General features: G+C 38.0%; 1 protein-coding gene across 1 annotated transcript; it reads left to right on the top strand.

Moving 5' to 3' along the window:
* The first annotated feature begins 842 nt into the window (after positions 1-842).
* On the top strand, positions 843-15,860 carry tmem68 (transmembrane protein 68). The gene is made up of 9 exons (XM_042498550.2): positions 843-997; positions 2,213-2,358; positions 3,915-4,088; positions 5,518-5,617; positions 7,360-7,527; positions 9,424-9,617; positions 10,611-10,671; positions 10,879-11,018; positions 11,757-15,860. The coding sequence occupies exons 2-9, from the start codon at positions 2,299-2,301 to the stop codon at positions 11,859-11,861; spliced, it is 1,002 nt and encodes a 333-aa protein (XP_042354484.2). The 5' UTR covers positions 843-997; positions 2,213-2,298; the 3' UTR covers positions 11,862-15,860.
* The last annotated feature ends 1,042 nt before the right edge of the window (positions 15,861-16,902 follow it).

Raw genomic sequence — 16,902 nt, forward strand, 5'->3', positions numbered from 1 at the left:
TGATGTTCCACAAATACTGCAATTGTAATATGGTCCTTGAAATAACTTTAAAAGGCTACATTATCACGCTTATAGACTGAGAACTTGTGTTGTAGTTAGGTTATTGGAATTACTAGCAAGTGTTCATTTGACCAATTAAATTTAGCTAATTTTAGTCGACAATATTTTCCTTAGACTTTTGAATTAGACTCTTGAAATGTAAAAGGTGCTATGTGTGTTTCTTGTGTGTGTTTGTTATGTAGTTTGTTGACATCTAGAGCATCATGGCTCTAAACTAATTGCCCCTAGTGGGATTAATAAAGTTGTTTGAATTTAATTGAATTGTTTTTACTACTTTAATTGTGTTGAATATATAGGCCTATATACAATTCAAAATGTTGCTGATGTTGAATGTCTTGGTACATGACATGTTAACAGATAACATGCCACTGGCAAGAATAAAATAATTAAATAAATGAATAAATAAATTGCTACAGAATCCACCTCCATCCTTTTCTTTGGAGGGGGTAGGTAGCACTTTGTGATTTTTTGCGCTTTTATTTTGAAGGCTAAAAGTCAAAAAGGAAGTCACCATCAATGTTTAGTTGCATTTTTTGTCCCAAGAGAGTTTCGCGTAGTCCCGCCCTACTATGCCATAATTGGTTACGTCTACTGGCTGTGATTGGTTTGTGCTTTACATGTTGACGCGTCAAGGTCAATTGCGGGTAGTGATTGGACAAAGCGGCAGCGCAAGCGCTTTCAATAGCGAATCACAGCACAGTAGGGTGGGAGCAAGCGGAACTCTCATGGGAAAGGAAATAACGCAAGTGGAACTCTTTCTATTGATTCGGTGTTTTGTAGGGACAGGAGACCTTGTTGTGTCACACTGAAAGCGTTCCGGGGTTAAGAGGACAGTAGTTAGCTTGTATGTGGCTGTTGGCTGATCAGACTATGTCTTGCTAGTATTACATAAATAGACATGTTTTTAATGGCTGTGCGAACAGAGGAACGGTCACAGGTAACGTTTGTGTGTTTGTTCTGTGTGTAGTGGAGGTGACGTTAGCTGTTGACGTTCTCACTGTAGCTGTCAAATCAGATTTTCCACCTCTGCTCTGCGCCGCTTCGTTGGTTAGCTCACTGCTCTCCTGTTCTGTTATTATTGTCACATTATTGTTTAGTTTCTTCACGCCTCTGTTCAGTATAGCTCGGCTGCAACGTTAAGCCGAACACTAAAGCTAGCTAACATGAAACCATTCCAGCACAGCTAGCTTGTCATTTGATTCAGTGCTGCAGTTCGGGCTGGGTGTCGTCAGGCACGGTATAGTGCCTCTCACATACCGAGATTTTTTATCTAAAACTTAAACCTTTAAAACCAGAGCAAATCGGCTTGATTTCTCTCTAAAACACGGGAAGAAGACGATGAGCAAAGTGACAATAAATAACCCAAATAATAGCAAGAAATTAGCAGAAAGTTACGAGAAATTTAGCTCAGCAAAGAAAGAAAGAAAGAGATATAAAACACAAAAATTACCAATTACAAAGAGTGCTTAAAAAATTATAATTCTGTTACTAAATGTAAAATATGGAATTATGATGATTGTACCATTATGGACATTTTCCCCTAGCCCTTTAAAAAATTCAAATCATTTTATCAGAAAGTTTCTTGCTAAGTTTAGCAAAACAAAAAAAAAAAGAATATTAAAAAAGTATTTTCCTTGTATTTTCTTAGTTAGTTAGTTTTTTAAAAATCTTAATTTTAATTTAAACTCCAAAAGATGAAGCAGGATCAAGGACAAATCTTAATTCATTTTTAAAACTATGTTTTAAAAAGTGACTAATAAATCTACCGTGTGTTTTCATGACTTTATTGCCCATTTTCAGTCCTTTTTCTCATTTATTGCTCATTGCCTTCTTCCCTCTGTTTTTGAAAGATATCAAATCAATTTGCTCAGTCTTCAGAGGTTTCAATACTTTAAAAGGCATCTGATTGCATCACAAAAAAAGTGATGACAATCCAGGAATCAAAGGGTTAATCACTGCTAACCTAATAGGAAAGGCATGTTGTTGTTACCAAACCAGTCAAAACCCCTCAAACTGTAATGGTATTCTACTGATAGACAGCTGACCTTTGCCTGAATGATGTGCATCATAACAGGATAAAAATGGCCATGCAATGATCGAGCTGCTGAGCTAACTGAGTGGTGTTTTGGTGTTTTCCACTCCCCTCCTGCAGCTCACCTGTGTGCAGCAGTAGATGCTCTCCATGCAGTGTGCTCCTTCCCCCTGAGGCTGTCATCAGCTGTTTGACAGCAGAGCAGCATGTCAGACTCTGGGAACCAGTCCTGTCTGATGGGAGCAGAGGACACTGTCTCCTTCCTGGTATGTCCATTTACTTCTGACAATTGCAAAATGGTTGTTGTACATCCTCTCTGGAAGTGTATTACAGAAAAAGAAGAAGAAGAAGGCAATGACAAATGAAAGAAGAAATCAACTGAAAGGTTGCTTGTTGCTCCCTCTCTCTCTCTCTCTCTCTATATATATATACATATATATATGTATATATACATATATATATATTTGTATATATTTGTATATATATAGGGCACATTTGCCTTTATTGAAAGGCCTGATAAGTGAGACAGGAAAGGGCTGCAGGTTGGTATTGAATCTGGGCCGCTGCAGAGGCCTCAGCCTGTTCGGGACACACGTTTAACAGCTCTGAATGAGCTGGAGGTCACCATGGGGCTTTTTATTGTCACACTGTAAAATCTAGCAAGTTGATTTTACTTTTTAAAAAATCTAGGAAACCAATTGTCTTGAAAAATGTAAACAAGTATAACTCTTAGTCTTAATTCATGTTTACTTTTTATGAATCAGAATCAGAATCTGGTTTTATTGTCAAGTACATTTACATATACAAGGAATCTGACTTGGTGTTTTGGTGCAAAACAATTAACATAAATGAAGAATACAAATAGTGAATTTAAATAGTATAAGACATAAGATAAAAATATGGAAGCAATTTAAAAATATAAAATGAAAAACTAGAACATAAAGAACACAAAAAGTATGTACAAAAGGTGCAGTGGAGGAATAGTACAGTTGTGCAGAAGTTGAGTTACAGTGCCAATATCTACAGTCTAAATAAATTAATTAACTTACAGTGTGCATGTAAAGAAATCCAGCCCAGTGTGAGTTAATGTAACACAACATTAATGTAATGTTTTCAGACTCTGGGGCTGGATTAGAGCCTGTATCATGTGGGCAGTGCGGGGAGGGCTGGAGTATTGTTCATGATGGTGACTGCACAGGGGAAGAAACTGTTCTTGAGGCATTTTGGTCTGATGGGCCGCAGCCTCTTGCCAGAGGGGAGGGTCTCAAAAAGTCTGTGTCCGGGGTGAGAGGTCTAAGTTTAAGCAACTTCAGTAAACCAATTTTACTGTGCTAAATATCTGTATTATGCTGATTGCCAACTAGTCAGTCATATTTGTATTTTCTTATTAAGAAACAGAACTGGCAGATCTACTAACTTCATCATTGGCTAAATCCTCTTTGTCATGATCAGGTTGAGCGCGACTAACTTGGTTAGGTTTAATGTATGTGCTTAAAGGGTCAGTTCACTCAAATCCCAAATAAAAATGTCACCACACTAATGTTACTGTGAGCAATGCGTCAACATTTTTTGTGCTGAAGTTTTTTTTAGTTATCCTCTCTGGAGCTTTTCCTGCCAATCCACGACAACTGGGGTGGACAGAAATATTAAATTAGTTTGTGCTGCTCAAATAATGAAAAAACTGATGTGAACCAAAGTAATTCCTACAGCCACCTTCACAGCTCTGACACCTGAAGATTTAGCTGACGTCTTCAGGGGTCGTTCTGTGGTGGACATGTACAAAGTTAGAGTGAAGGATTGAATTGTGTGTCTTGGTCCACAGGTGTGTGTGTTCCATGCGTGGGAGGACTGGGCGGGCCTCGGTCAGTTGGAGGACTATCTGAGTGTGTTGGATTACCTGCTGTGGGTCTTCACCCCTCTGGCCATCGTCTTCATCCTGCCCTTCCTCATCGTCATTCTCCTTTACCTCTCTATACTCTTCCTTCATGTCTACAAGGTATGCACACGCTCAGTCCACCAAAGGCACTGTGTCAGCTACAGCTGGGCCATATGGGCTGAAAATTATATTGTGATATTTTTAAGCTACATCTCGATACACAATATGTATCTCGATATTTTTAAATCTCTTCATAAGCAGCTAATTATTGCTAGAACTGGGAGATACAGCTTTTATTTTTTTTAACCAAATTTTCTCTTTGATGTGACAGCATTATAGGAATGGGTATTGGTACGTTGAAAAAATATTAACAAAATTCCATTTTTGACCAATAATCATTACTAATGTAGATATAATGACTAAGTGGATAAAGGCAAGTATGAAAACAAGATACATCTGATAAGTTGAGAAAAGTACATCACTTTACTGTAATGCAATCTTTAAAATCAGGAAAAAACATGGTGATATTCCATATCACTATATAACAATATCCAATATCTAAGATGATACGTAGTAATCATAATAATGATTATAATAATAATCATTATTATTATTATTATATTAATAATAATAATAGCTTTTATTCATATAGCACCTTTTATGCTTAAGCACAAAATGCTTCCCAAATAAAAAGGTTTACAGAATCAAATAAATGTCAGACACTCATGCAGCCCCTCCCCTGCCCCCTAATGTCATAACCAAAACTAAGAACATTAAGACACAAATAATAAAATAGCAATGTGTACAAAAGCATATGAGGGTGGAATTTAAAAAATGCCACGTCAAATGCCATGTCTTAATAAGTAAATAAAATGTGGAGAAGATAATTAACCTAATTTAAACAGATAAACACTGAGATTTAAAGATAACCGCATGTATTGGCAGATAAGACACTTATAAAAGAAATAATGTCATATAAAACTGGTTGAAATATAAGAACAAATAAAAGAACAAACTTTTGTATTTAAAACAGGTAAAAGTGCAAAGTATATGAAGTGCTTAAATACTCACATGACAAAACTAAAACAGGACCACTAGAAAATGCAACGATAATAACTTTTAAAATGTAAAACCATCAAAGTAATTTTAAGAGAAGGCTTTTTTATAACAGTAAGTTTTAAGGAGGCTCTTTAAAGTTTCAGTGGAGTCTGCTGATGGGGCCGACTGTTCCCTCAGTGTGAGACGTAGTCCATTGACCATATTTTCACATCTTGATACAATATAATATCTTTATAATGCCCAGCCCTAGTGTCAACAGTAAATAACGGGTCATAGGTACAGATAATATTTGCTGGTGCTATACTGTGAAACTCCTGTTGTAATCAGCATTTATATCATCACAGATTTAGAAGGAGTTGAATATCAGGAATAAGCCTCAGTGAGGAAACTATGGAGATAAGATCCATGTTGTTTAAAATCTGTTGCTGTTGTCCTGTGCAGTCATTGAGTCACTCCAAACCAAATCTTTTCTGATGATTTTTTCTAACAGAGGAAGAATCAGCTGAGGGAAGCTTACTGTAACAACCTGTGGGACGGAGCCAGGAAGACCCTGGCTACTCTGTGGGACGGACATGGAGCCATATGGCATGGTGAGACAACAGACTTCATTTTTAAGATCTGTGGCATCCGTAAAATTCTGTCCCTTCAAAAAGCATTCACAGTGCCTCTCATAGGTATTCACCCCCTTGGCCTTTTTCCTTTTTTGTTCTGTTAAAACCTGTAATTCACATGGATTTTTATAGGATTTTTTATGGACCCAAAGAAAATAGTCACAATTGGTAAAGTGATGTTAAAAAAGAAACTTGCTTTCAAAAATTCAAAAACCGATACATCGGTCAGCCAATTTTATCAGCTGATATTAGCCCATCACAGATATACCAGTTTTGGCTTATATATGCACAACATAAGGTTTATTTTTAACAGAACATAATGTAAAAAAGATGCTTAAAGTAATTTAGAATAATCAAATTCCCAATATAAATCACTTTTTCAGGCCAATGATGTCAAGTAAGAAAAAGTTTGTTGTTAAACTTGAAAATATCCTGCCTCCATTCCATACCTTTGTTACAAGTATTTGACAACCATATCTGAGGAATATTGCATATTTATATAAAATTGACCAATACTATGTTGTTATCAGAATTTTTTACCTGGTGCTGTCAATTACTTTCACAAGTCACTAAATGAGTTAAATGAAGTCCACTAAGTGTCACATGATCTCAGCATATATACATGCGTTCTGAAAGGCCTCAGATTCTGCAGCACCACAAAGACAGGCTTAAGATCAAGCCAGAGGCACCATGACGACCAAGGAGCGCTCCAAACACGCCAGGGACAAAGTTCTAGAGAGGTACAGATCAGGTTTGGGTTCTAAAAAAAGATCTGAAACTTTAAACCCTCCCTTTAGCACCATTAAATCCAGCATTACAAAATGTAAAAAATATTGCACCATAAGCAATCTGCCAAGAGAGGGCTGCCCACCAAAAGTCACAGACCAGGGAAGAGGGGCATTACTCAGAGAGGGAACAGAGAGAGCAAAGAAAACCCTGAAGGAGATGGAGAGCTCCACAGCAGAGACTCGGCTCTCTGTCAATAGGACCACTTCTTTTACTCTATGAGGTGAGCTTTATAGAGGAGAGGCCCTAAAAAAATCCAGTGCTTCAAGACAGCAATAAGAACATGTTTAGAGTTCACCACAAGGCATATGTGTGACTTCCCAAACGTATGGAGGAAGGTACTCTGGTCATCTCAGACTAAAATTGAACTTCAGGCTTCACCACATCAGTGTTTTGGTGAATTAGGTGCTGGTCATGGCAGCAATCGATGGTTTTATTTCAATCACTTTGTCAAGGCACGTTCAACATAAATATCATATATAGCTAGAGCTGGGTGATATGACTTTAAAATAATATCACATTATTTTTAGGCTATATCGTGATACGTGATATATATATATCAATATTTTGAAATCTCCTCCAAACTACTGTAAACTACTAAAATACAAACTTATTAAATGAACTACAGTTACAAATTAAGTAGCTGCTGCCATAAAATTAGTTAGCTGCATAAACTTACCAAAGTTAAAGTACTGTTGCAATAAAGTTAAATAAAATATTGTTAGAATTAAATAAATCAAATTCCATTTAGGTGCTTCAGTTTGAGGGCCCTGGTATTGTTCATTCTGCCTCTCTGTCAAACTGTCGTGGCCTGTCAGATTGGTGGATATGTTTTCCTCATTAGCTTGTGTTTCGTCTGTTTGCATGTACTACAGCACTTCTCCACTCCAAATGTAATAATAAATATTCCTCCTGTACTGTGGTCTGTGTCCCAGGCTATGAGATCCACGGGATGGAGAAGATCCCGGACAAAGGACCAGCACTGATAGTGTACTATCACGGAGCCATTCCTATCGACTACTATTACTTCCTGGCCAATGTGATTATCCAGAAGGGACGGCCCTGCCACTCTGTAGCTGACCACTTCCTCTTCAAGATACCAGGTACTCACACCCAGTACGTTTACATCCAGTTTAATGGAGCTACAGTCATAGCTCAATTAGACCATTTAATTGGACTGCTGTCTTTGTCCCAGTATAAAAGCACCGGGAGAGAATCCATTTATTAATGAAAGTATGTCCACCACGTCATGATAGGTGGAGATATGCCCCTTGTCAGCTAGCTGCTATAAACCTAAATTATTTATACAGTCACAAATCACAATTATAACTATTTATTTACAATAACTTTGGGGTAGAAAAAGATATAATCAAACTCTGTCTTCACTGATTAGCTTTAAGCCACCTAAAGTCAAGTCAAGTCAATTTTATTTATAAAGCCCATTATCACAAAACATGGTTTGCCTCAGAGGGCTTTACAGTGTATGACATCCCTCTGCCCTTAGACCCTCACATCGTTTAAGGAAAAACTCAAAAAGAACCCCTGAAACGGGGGAAAAAATGGAAGAAACCTCAGGAAGAGCAGCAGAGGATGATCAGAGGGAGGCAGAGGGATCCCTCTTCCAGGACGGACAGACATGCAATAGATTTCATAAATAACAATTGAATTACAATTATGACTAAAAGGAAAGAGAAAGGGGGGGGGGGCAGGATCAGACAGGATCTTAGCAACGGCAAGACCACGATCAGGGCGAGCCGGAGGTACAGTATCAGTGCAGCCACAGCACGAGCACAACCAAAGGTAGGATCACAGCATCAGCACAGATATCACAATGATCAGGCACAGCCAGGATTGTAGCCAGAATCCAGGAAAACTAGGAAATAAGGGAGCAGGAATGCTCCAGAGAGGTGTTAGCATAATGCAGTAAGCAGACATAAGCGTTTGCAGATGGAGGGAGCAAGAGAAGGAAAAAGGAGCTCAGAAAGTCCCCCGGCAGATTAAACCTATGTCAGTCTAACTAGGGGCTGGTCCAGGCAACCTGAGCCAGCCCTAATTATAAGTTAAAGAGGAAGGTCTTAAGTCTACCCTTAAAAATGTAGACAGTGTCTGCCTCCCTGACTGAACCTGGTTCCATAGGAGAGGAGTATGGTAACTGAAGGCTCTGGCTCCTATCCTACTTTTGGAGACTTTGGGAACCACAAGTAACCCTGCGTTTTTAGAGTGCAGTGATCTTGAGGGTTGGTAGGGAACTATGAGCTTTGACAGATAGGATGGAGCCTGACCATTCAGAGCTTTGTAAGTAAGGAGGATTTTAAATTCAATCCTGGATTTTACAGGGAGCCAGTGCAAAGAAGCTAAAACAGGAGAAATATGATCCCTTTTCTCAGTTACCCGTTAGTACACGTGCAGCAGCGTTTATCTATCAGAGGAGGGGGGAGGATGGCTGGGGTCTGACTTTTTTATTTAGAATAAATATAAAATATGTCCTTTTCAAGTTGTATGTCCCTCATCTGAGCCAAAATTAAAAATGCAAGTCCCTCCTCAGTGTTTTTTTTTTAAGATTATTTTTTGAGGATTTCTCCCTTTATTGATAGGACAGCTGTAGACTGTTAGGAAATTTGGAAGAGAGAGGGGGAATGACACACAGCAAAGGGCCACACTCTAGTAGGTGAGCCAGAGGCTGCCCCCTGTCCTCAGTGTTTAATGTTTTTGCACATGACGGAGAAAAAAAGACAAAAAAACAACAACCTCAAATCACCAGCAAAACATAAAGATGCTAATTCACACTGAACTAATACTATCCCATGACCTCTGTGTTTGCTGAAATATAATAAATAATTTGCTCTTTTCCTTTACAAATTATGGACGTGACTGATTCAAACAAGATTAAAATCACAGACTTCCTCCGTAATTATTACAAATTCTACTGGAGGTCCCTACATAATACTAGTCCTGTGGGAATAGGGCTTTATTCTGCTGTACCCTGTATCCTCTTTCAGGTTTCAAGTTACTGTTGGAGGTGTTCAGTGTGATCCACGGCCCTCAGGAGGAGTGTGTGCGGGCTCTGAGGAACGGTCACCTGCTGGGGATTTCTCCAGGAGGAGTGCGAGAGGCTTTGTTCAGCGATGAGACATACCCTCTGCTCTGGGGAAAACGCAAAGGCTTTGCCCAGGTCGCCATCGACTCGCAAGTGGTGCGTTGTTCCTGAAATCTACTGTTGGTGCCTGCCTGTGCTTTTGTTTAAGTTTGGGCCTGGAGTGCATGCTGATTAGATTACATTGTACATTTCACTTAACTCTTTAAAACCTGAGCAAACTGGCTTGATTTATTTCAAAAACATGGGATGAAGGCAATGAAAATAAAATAAGCCAGAGATAAGTGAGAAATTAGTAAAAAAAGAAAAAGAAAAAAGACAATTACTTAAAAATGAGTAAAAAAAAAGGAAGTTTAAAAAGGACATGAAACTACATTAATAATATCAATAATAATGACTACAAATAATTTATATACATAATTCCTATTATTAGAAATATTTTTAAAAATAATTTTCTAATAAATTCTTCCAATTTGTGAGATATTTCTTGACAAATTGGTCGTTGCCTTTTTCTTTATTCTTTTGTTTCGTTTTAATACCCGTGAAAGGTGTCTGAATGCAGAACAAGAAAAGAGTCGATCAAGGTTTCAAAGGGTTAATGCTACATTCCAGAGTTTCCCAGTGCAATTGCAGATATGGCACATTTTCAGTTTTTACATGTTTTAAGTGTTTTTGAATGCACAGGCAGTCCATCTTCTTCTGTGTGTCTTTACTAAACTTTAAATTATTGGATGTGGAATTCCTGTCATTTGTTTGTATACTTTGTCATAGTGCAGGGCGTGCTCCACACATGCAACATTCTTCATGTCGTATTTGTGATATTCACACATTAACTCGACACACATCTGTTTTATTCGTTCATGTACTGTGATAATTGCCAGCATGGAATAATATTCTTCAGTTTGTATGAATTGTTTGGACTCTGCCTGGATTGTCTTTGGTCAGATTGGTGTATCCTGACATAACTGATCACTGTATTACCCACTGTTAATAGAAACAAGTGTGGCATGTTTCAGTTGCGTACATGTATATGCCAGCAGACCAGCACAAATGACTAACGTACCTTTCTCTTGCTCTCTCTCTGTCTTTCAGCCAGTAATTCCAATGTTTACTCAGAATGTGCGGGAAGGCTTCAGATCTCTGGGAACACTTAGTAAGTGGAGAACAAAGTTCAAATCACCAAGACCGTACCAAGCTGTTGGTAACTATAGAGTATTATCAAACTTCTCCTCAAGACAGTGCGGTCACAAGGAGGGAGTGCTGACCTGACTGATGGTAACCAGTCTGTTGTCACTGACTACAGTCTGAACTGAATCTTCTCTCTACACGTTGCTCTCTCTGTCTGTCTCTTTTCGTTTAGGGTTTTTCCGCTGGGTGTATGAAAGGTTTCGTCTCCCTATAGCTCCTGTTTATGGTGGATTTCCTGTCAAGTTTCGGACCTTCCTTGGTGATCCAATCCCGTATGACCCTAACATCAGCGCTGCAGAGCTCGCAGACAAAGTCAGTGAGCTACAACTGCTATTATATCTGTTATCCTTCCTTTCTTCTTGTCTTCCTCCCATCCTTCTGTCTGTCCTTCCTTCTGTATTTACTTTTTCCAATCCTTCCGTCTCTTTCCTTCCTTCCTTCCTTCTGTTCTTCTTTCTTTCCTTCTGTTCTTTTTTCTTTGGTCCTTCCTTCTGTGTATTATTCCTGCCTTTCTTATTGTCTTCATTCCATCCTTCCTTCCTTCTAGTCTTCTTTTTGCCTTCATTTTTTTCCTCTTTTCTTTCTCTTTTCATTTCTTCCATCTGTTATTCCTTCTCTTCTTTCATATTTCCTTCCTTCCAGCCTATCTTCCTTCTCTCCTTTCTTTGTTTTGTTCTTTTTTCCTTCTCTCTTTCCATCCTTCTTTTCTGCCTTTTGTCCTTCCCTCTTCCCTTCTTTTTTCTTTCTTAACTTCTATTCATCCCATTCAATTTTTCTATCTTCCTACCTTCTATCCTGCCTTTCTTCTTGTCTTCCTTCCCTAATGTCTACCTTCCTTCTTTCCTTCCCATTATTCCTTTTTCTTTTCTTCCTTCCCTCTGTCCCTCCATCATTCCTTCCTTCCCTCCTTTCCTCCCTCTGTGTGAGCAGAGTGTGACAGGTGTCGTGGAGGATATGGGGTATTTGTACATTTGAAGCTCTCACCTCTTCCTGCTGTATTTTTGACTGACTGAATGAGAGCGATGTCATTCTTGTGGTGTTTGTGTGCAGGTGCAGCAGGCGGTCCAGTCTCTGATCGACCAGCACCAGCAGATCCCCGGGAACATCCTGAGAGCCTTGTTGGAGAGATTTCACACCAAACGGAAAGACCACTAACATCAGCAGACTGTGTAGTGCTTGACCAAAACGACATGTCACATCGGCTCAGATGGCTGCAGGGTGCACAGGTTTGGTGGCCTAATATGTTGGAATATTTGCACAGCTTCCTCACTGCTTCCAAACACCTCTGACTGCAGCTACTAAGATTACTTTAAGATATGTCTCCCTGGGTACAGTGACTTCTGTTTCATCTGATGCGTGCATTCAAAGCTAGACTTCCCGCAGTGGTGTTTGGACTTGATAATAATCATACCTCAAAAATGGTCAATGAAATGATAATTATTTTTTCAATACAGACCTGCACACATTCTAATTTCTTGTGTTCTGATATCTGCCTTTATTAAAGAAGTACGGGCAGTTAAAGATTGTGCTCAGGACTGATCTGTGGCCCGACTGGTTGGTTGAATCAATAGTCAGATGTAATTGGTTGTTGTAGATGTCTGTAGTTTAAATAAATGGGATTCACACAATGTCTTTATTGAAAATAGCTAAAAAAAGAACATTTGTGTCAGTAAGAGATTCCTAATGTTGGTTAACTAATATATTTAGTTTACTATCCATGCCTGTCAATTGCAGTGACTATGCAGACAATTGCTTGTTTTGATATACTTTAAATTATTTTGAGTTTGTACATCTTCATGCACTATTACCTGGTATCAGGCTGCAGGGTATCACCTAACAGACAGAGTAGACAGAGCTCAACCTGGTGATTAATGTTGGACGTAGTTACTGTGACGCTACGCACGACGTTTGTGGACTCGTGTTTTGAAGCCTTGAAGTCTTGAGTTTGGCATTTTGCTGTTGCCTTCTTGGATTTTTGAAGCCAGAAGTGACCATATTTGGATGATAACTGGAGACTTGGAGATAACTCTAATGCAAGCTGCTAGCTTAGTTAGCATGATGTATTTACAGGTATGGTGAACTGTGATAATGCTAATGCTAATTTTTGCTAGCGACAAAAAAGAGGCCTAAAAAAACATGAATACAAAATGTTACCAAAAAAAAAACTAAATACCCAACTCCTTAGAGAGTCTTTTAGTACAACCAAATGCTGAAAATTATACTTAGGTTTGATAGTAGACACCCTTTTCTTGATAGGGTCCCAGTGTTCTGCCATGTTCTGCTTATCCAGTCCAGCTGCTTCTTCTCCAGTCTTTGGGCTTATACCAGTTGCAAACATCTGGCTGAAATACTTACAGTTATTACTTAAGAATGACGATCTCTCAGGTGGGTCCTTGGTATGGCTGTCTCCTCCGGTTGAAATGCTCTTGGACTGTCTTTACTGCTGGAATAATGGTGCTGCAGAACCTCTGGCGATACATTTCTTTTGAGACATTGTATTTGGTTAGTACTGCCGCTTTAATAGCTTTATGGGACTCTGCCTGATCCTTATTTATGTCAGCATTTGTCAAATCTTTGCCAGAAAGGGATGAAAACATTGGGAATGGTGTAAAATTCCTTCACTCCCTCTTTAAGGATTCTCATGTCACAGTAAGACATTCCTGAGTACAGTCTGGTCTTCTTGTTTCATATAGAAACTGTTTTCTTTATGCTGAACTACACTCGATAAACTTCTCACTGGGCAGAAGGAAGAGTGCATCTACTCATGGATGCGAGGCTTGCACGTCAGTGGGAGATGTACAGATTAAAAGTGTCTTCCTCGGCTAAGATGTGATGTTGGAAAGCTCAGTGCTGCTGGGTGAGCTAGCAGTCGATGCTTACTTTAATTGTCAGTGAACCGTCCACTGTTAAGGGAAGGATGATTTCTGAAAGGTCCAGGTGTAAGACCAGACTCTATATTTAGTAAGGACTCTGAGCTCCCTTGGGGTTGTCACTTTCACACAAGTGTCACATTGATTGAAATACTTTAGATATTTTAAATTTTGTTGTAACACCTTCCATCGGCTGAGAAGTAACAGCAACCATCTTGTTCTGAAACTATTGACTTAAAATGAAGCCACGATGCTGTTACTATGGACTGTGCTGTTGGTCAGGCAAAACAAGGCTTTTGAAGACATTACCTTGTGCTCCAGGAACTTCTGATTCGCATTTTGACATTTGACAGATTAAACCATGAAAGAATTGAATTCATATTACTTAAATTGAAAGAAGAAATATAGATTAATCAGCAGGAACCTTAAACATTAGGCTCAGCCCTACAAAGAGCAGTAGACTTTGTTGTGCCATACCTGAAAATGCCAAAGAGATGTGATAGGAAGTCATTTGTTTGAGCTGAAGGTAACGAACAAACTCATGCTAGAATAAGACTAGTAAAACTATATTTAGTAAACACACTCAGAAAAAAAACATCTAGATATGTAAGTGCAAAATCTATTCAGAATAAAATAAAAACAATTTTAAACTACAAAACGGGAAAGACATTCATTTTAGCCTTTAACCATTTGAAACCTGGAGCGACATCATTTCCCTCATGCTGCTTTTTGACGCCTTTTCAAAGTATTTAATCCTTTGAACAATGAAGAAATTGGTTTGTTTACTTTCAAAACATGAAAAAAATGAAACTTGGATCGAAATGGTTCACAAATTGCAAGTTATTAATAGATTTAGAAAAATAAAATATATTTTTAGAAAGTAAAGAAATATCTAGGAAAAAACATCAGGGAAATTTATTTTAACAATAACTATATTTAACATTTTAAAAAATATTACAGAAAATTATTTCAGAATTTTTTTTTGTGCTAATTTTTAGGTAATTTTCTTTTTTTCTTTTTTTCTTTTTTATTTTTTAACAAATTTCTTGTTGATTTTGGGATCATTGTTTGTTAAGTTGCTCTTTGCTTTCCTCCCATGTTTTTGAAATAAGTTAAGCCAATTTGCTGAGATGTCAAAGGCTTAAGCAGACACTGGGCAGTAAAGTCAGGTTTTGACACTTATGTTTGAAGATATCTGCACATTCAGCTCCCCTCAAATTCCCTGTTGAGCTGTCCCACCAGCTCAGATGAGCGCTAACAGCTGTCCTATCAAAGAGTTTCACTTTGGAACAACTCTAAGGTACATGCACTAAAAGCCTTACAAGTAGATAGGTATAAAGCAGGGCAAGAAATATGAAATTAATACAAAAAAGGTAACACATGTCAAAAGATGACCTCACTTAAAGGGGCTCAATGTGAAATTTAAATTTAAAGCATATGAGTTGTCTGGATGTGGTTATCAACATGGAGATAGCTGAGCAAGCGAATCTGCCATCTCTTAATTAGTAAAGTAAAAATTCCATCTCAGATTACCCACCATATTTCTAAGTCTTGTGCCAATCGGCATCTTGGTGATTTTGGATGTTATTTAGGCTTGTTGTTTTCTCTGCACCCCTTTTCTGTCTCTTTCCCCTTACAGAATGAAAGAGGTTGCTTTGGGAAATAAAAATGAAAGAGTATTTTGGGTACAGGAGGCTCATGTCGCTACACAGCATGGAAACCCCTTTGCAGAAATGGCTTGAGATTAAACTAAATAATCACTGTAGAAAAATAAGTAGTGCATTTAAGTCTGATTTCTGTGTTTGTGGGCTTATTTGTGTGTGTTGTGTGTGTTCCTTAACAGCCAGGGAACGGACTGAAACTGAGCCTTTCATAACTGCTTAACTAACCGACAGTGTCAGCTCACTAAAAGTATCTCCTCATTGTAATATTTCATATCTGTACAGATACTGATCTATCACTTTTTGCATGCATGTCTGAGTATTTAAGTGTTCTGAACCAGCAGATGATTTTGCACATGTAGTCGTCAAAGTATCACTGCCAACTCAGATCTCTTCGTTTTAAAGACGCCTTTGTGAGACCAAGTGTGTGTTTTGGAGTGATGTCTAACTGGATGCTTTCCTTCTGTCCACTGGTTGCCTGTTTCCATATTTATGTTGTGGTTTTTAAAGATGATCTAACTTGTATTTTTAAATTATGTCTATATAAAAATGTTGCACTTTTAAATATGAAGATCTTCCTCAACCTGTTAATAAATCTATTTTATTAAGATGTTTTATGCCAATTATCCACTGTTGTTTTTTGTGTCAGTTATATTGTTTGTGCTGGTGCTTCTTCTGATCATGTTGTTAAAGGAGCTATAGAAGGGTGGTTTCTGAATGCACATGCCAACTAGTATGCCACACTGGAGATAACAGATGTGTTGACGCAAAGGGTTCATGAATATCCATGTGTTGGATTATAGTTTATGCTTGTATATATAATTTTAAAAGAAATCATTGAAAGTATTATAAAACTTTTTTTGACAGAGTAAGGCTACTACCTTAACCATGAGACCCTTGATAATTTTCTATTATTTATGAATTTTGATATTTTAATATCTTTTCTTTGTTTGATTAGTTAATATTAATGTCAGCATGATGTACAAGATCTACATGTGAAATAATTCACCTACATAAGGTGCCAGAGTACATAAAAAACATCAAAATAGAGCTTGTTTATCAAAAAAAAAAAGTGTCAGTGGAGGATTCCCCAGACTACCTGAAAGAGGTCCAAATGTCCTACAATTCTAAGAGTGTCCTGAAATCCTAGAAACATCCTAAAATCAGAGAAATGTTCTGAAATCCTAGAAACATCCTAAAATCCCAGAAATGTCATGAAATCCTAGAAATGTTCTAAAACACGAGTGAAGTGTCAGACGCATTGACTTGGTCTGTTAAAACACCTACTCATAAAGCATAAGACTGCAGGTAGAAGTTCAAATTCAACTGAATGTTGAAATATCAGTAAAGAAATGTCAAAGTAAAATCTGAGGTAATTTAGACACATGGATTAGATACATAGATGATGTAATAACATACTTTGTCCATTAAAGAGTACTGACATGTTTTAATATTCAAGTGTATGGTATTTTGTTTGTTTGTGACACAAATGTCTCCTTGTGTTCTTGTCTTGTATATGTATAGTTTTTGCCAATTCTGGCATTATCTGCTAAATTTCAGCCGTGGATTTTGTACTGTTGCACAACCAATTCGCTTGTGAGGCTCAAACTGCCAACCTAGGAGACTCCAACTGGCCATCTTCTCCCCTCAGTTATTTATATCATT

The sequence above is a fragment of the Plectropomus leopardus genome, chromosome 12, assembly GCF_026936395.1.
Source record: "Plectropomus leopardus strain MGB_pleo_1.0 chromosome 12, ASM2693639v1, whole genome shotgun sequence".
Taxonomy (NCBI): Eukaryota; Metazoa; Chordata; class Actinopteri; order Perciformes; family Serranidae; genus Plectropomus; species Plectropomus leopardus.

Excerpts from the sequence above, each read along its gene's own strand:
- tmem68 (XM_042498550.2), top strand. The coding sequence starts at position 2,299 with ATGTCAGACTCTGGGAACCAGTCCTGTCTGATGGGAGCAGAGGACACT. Across the intron at positions 2,359-3,914 it reads AGGACACTGTCTCCTTCCTG|GTGTGTGTGTTCCATGCGTG; the intron begins GTATGTCCATTT and ends CTTGGTCCACAG. Across the intron at positions 7,528-9,423 it reads CTTCCTCTTCAAGATACCAG|GTTTCAAGTTACTGTTGGAG; the intron begins GTACTCACACCC and ends ATCCTCTTTCAG.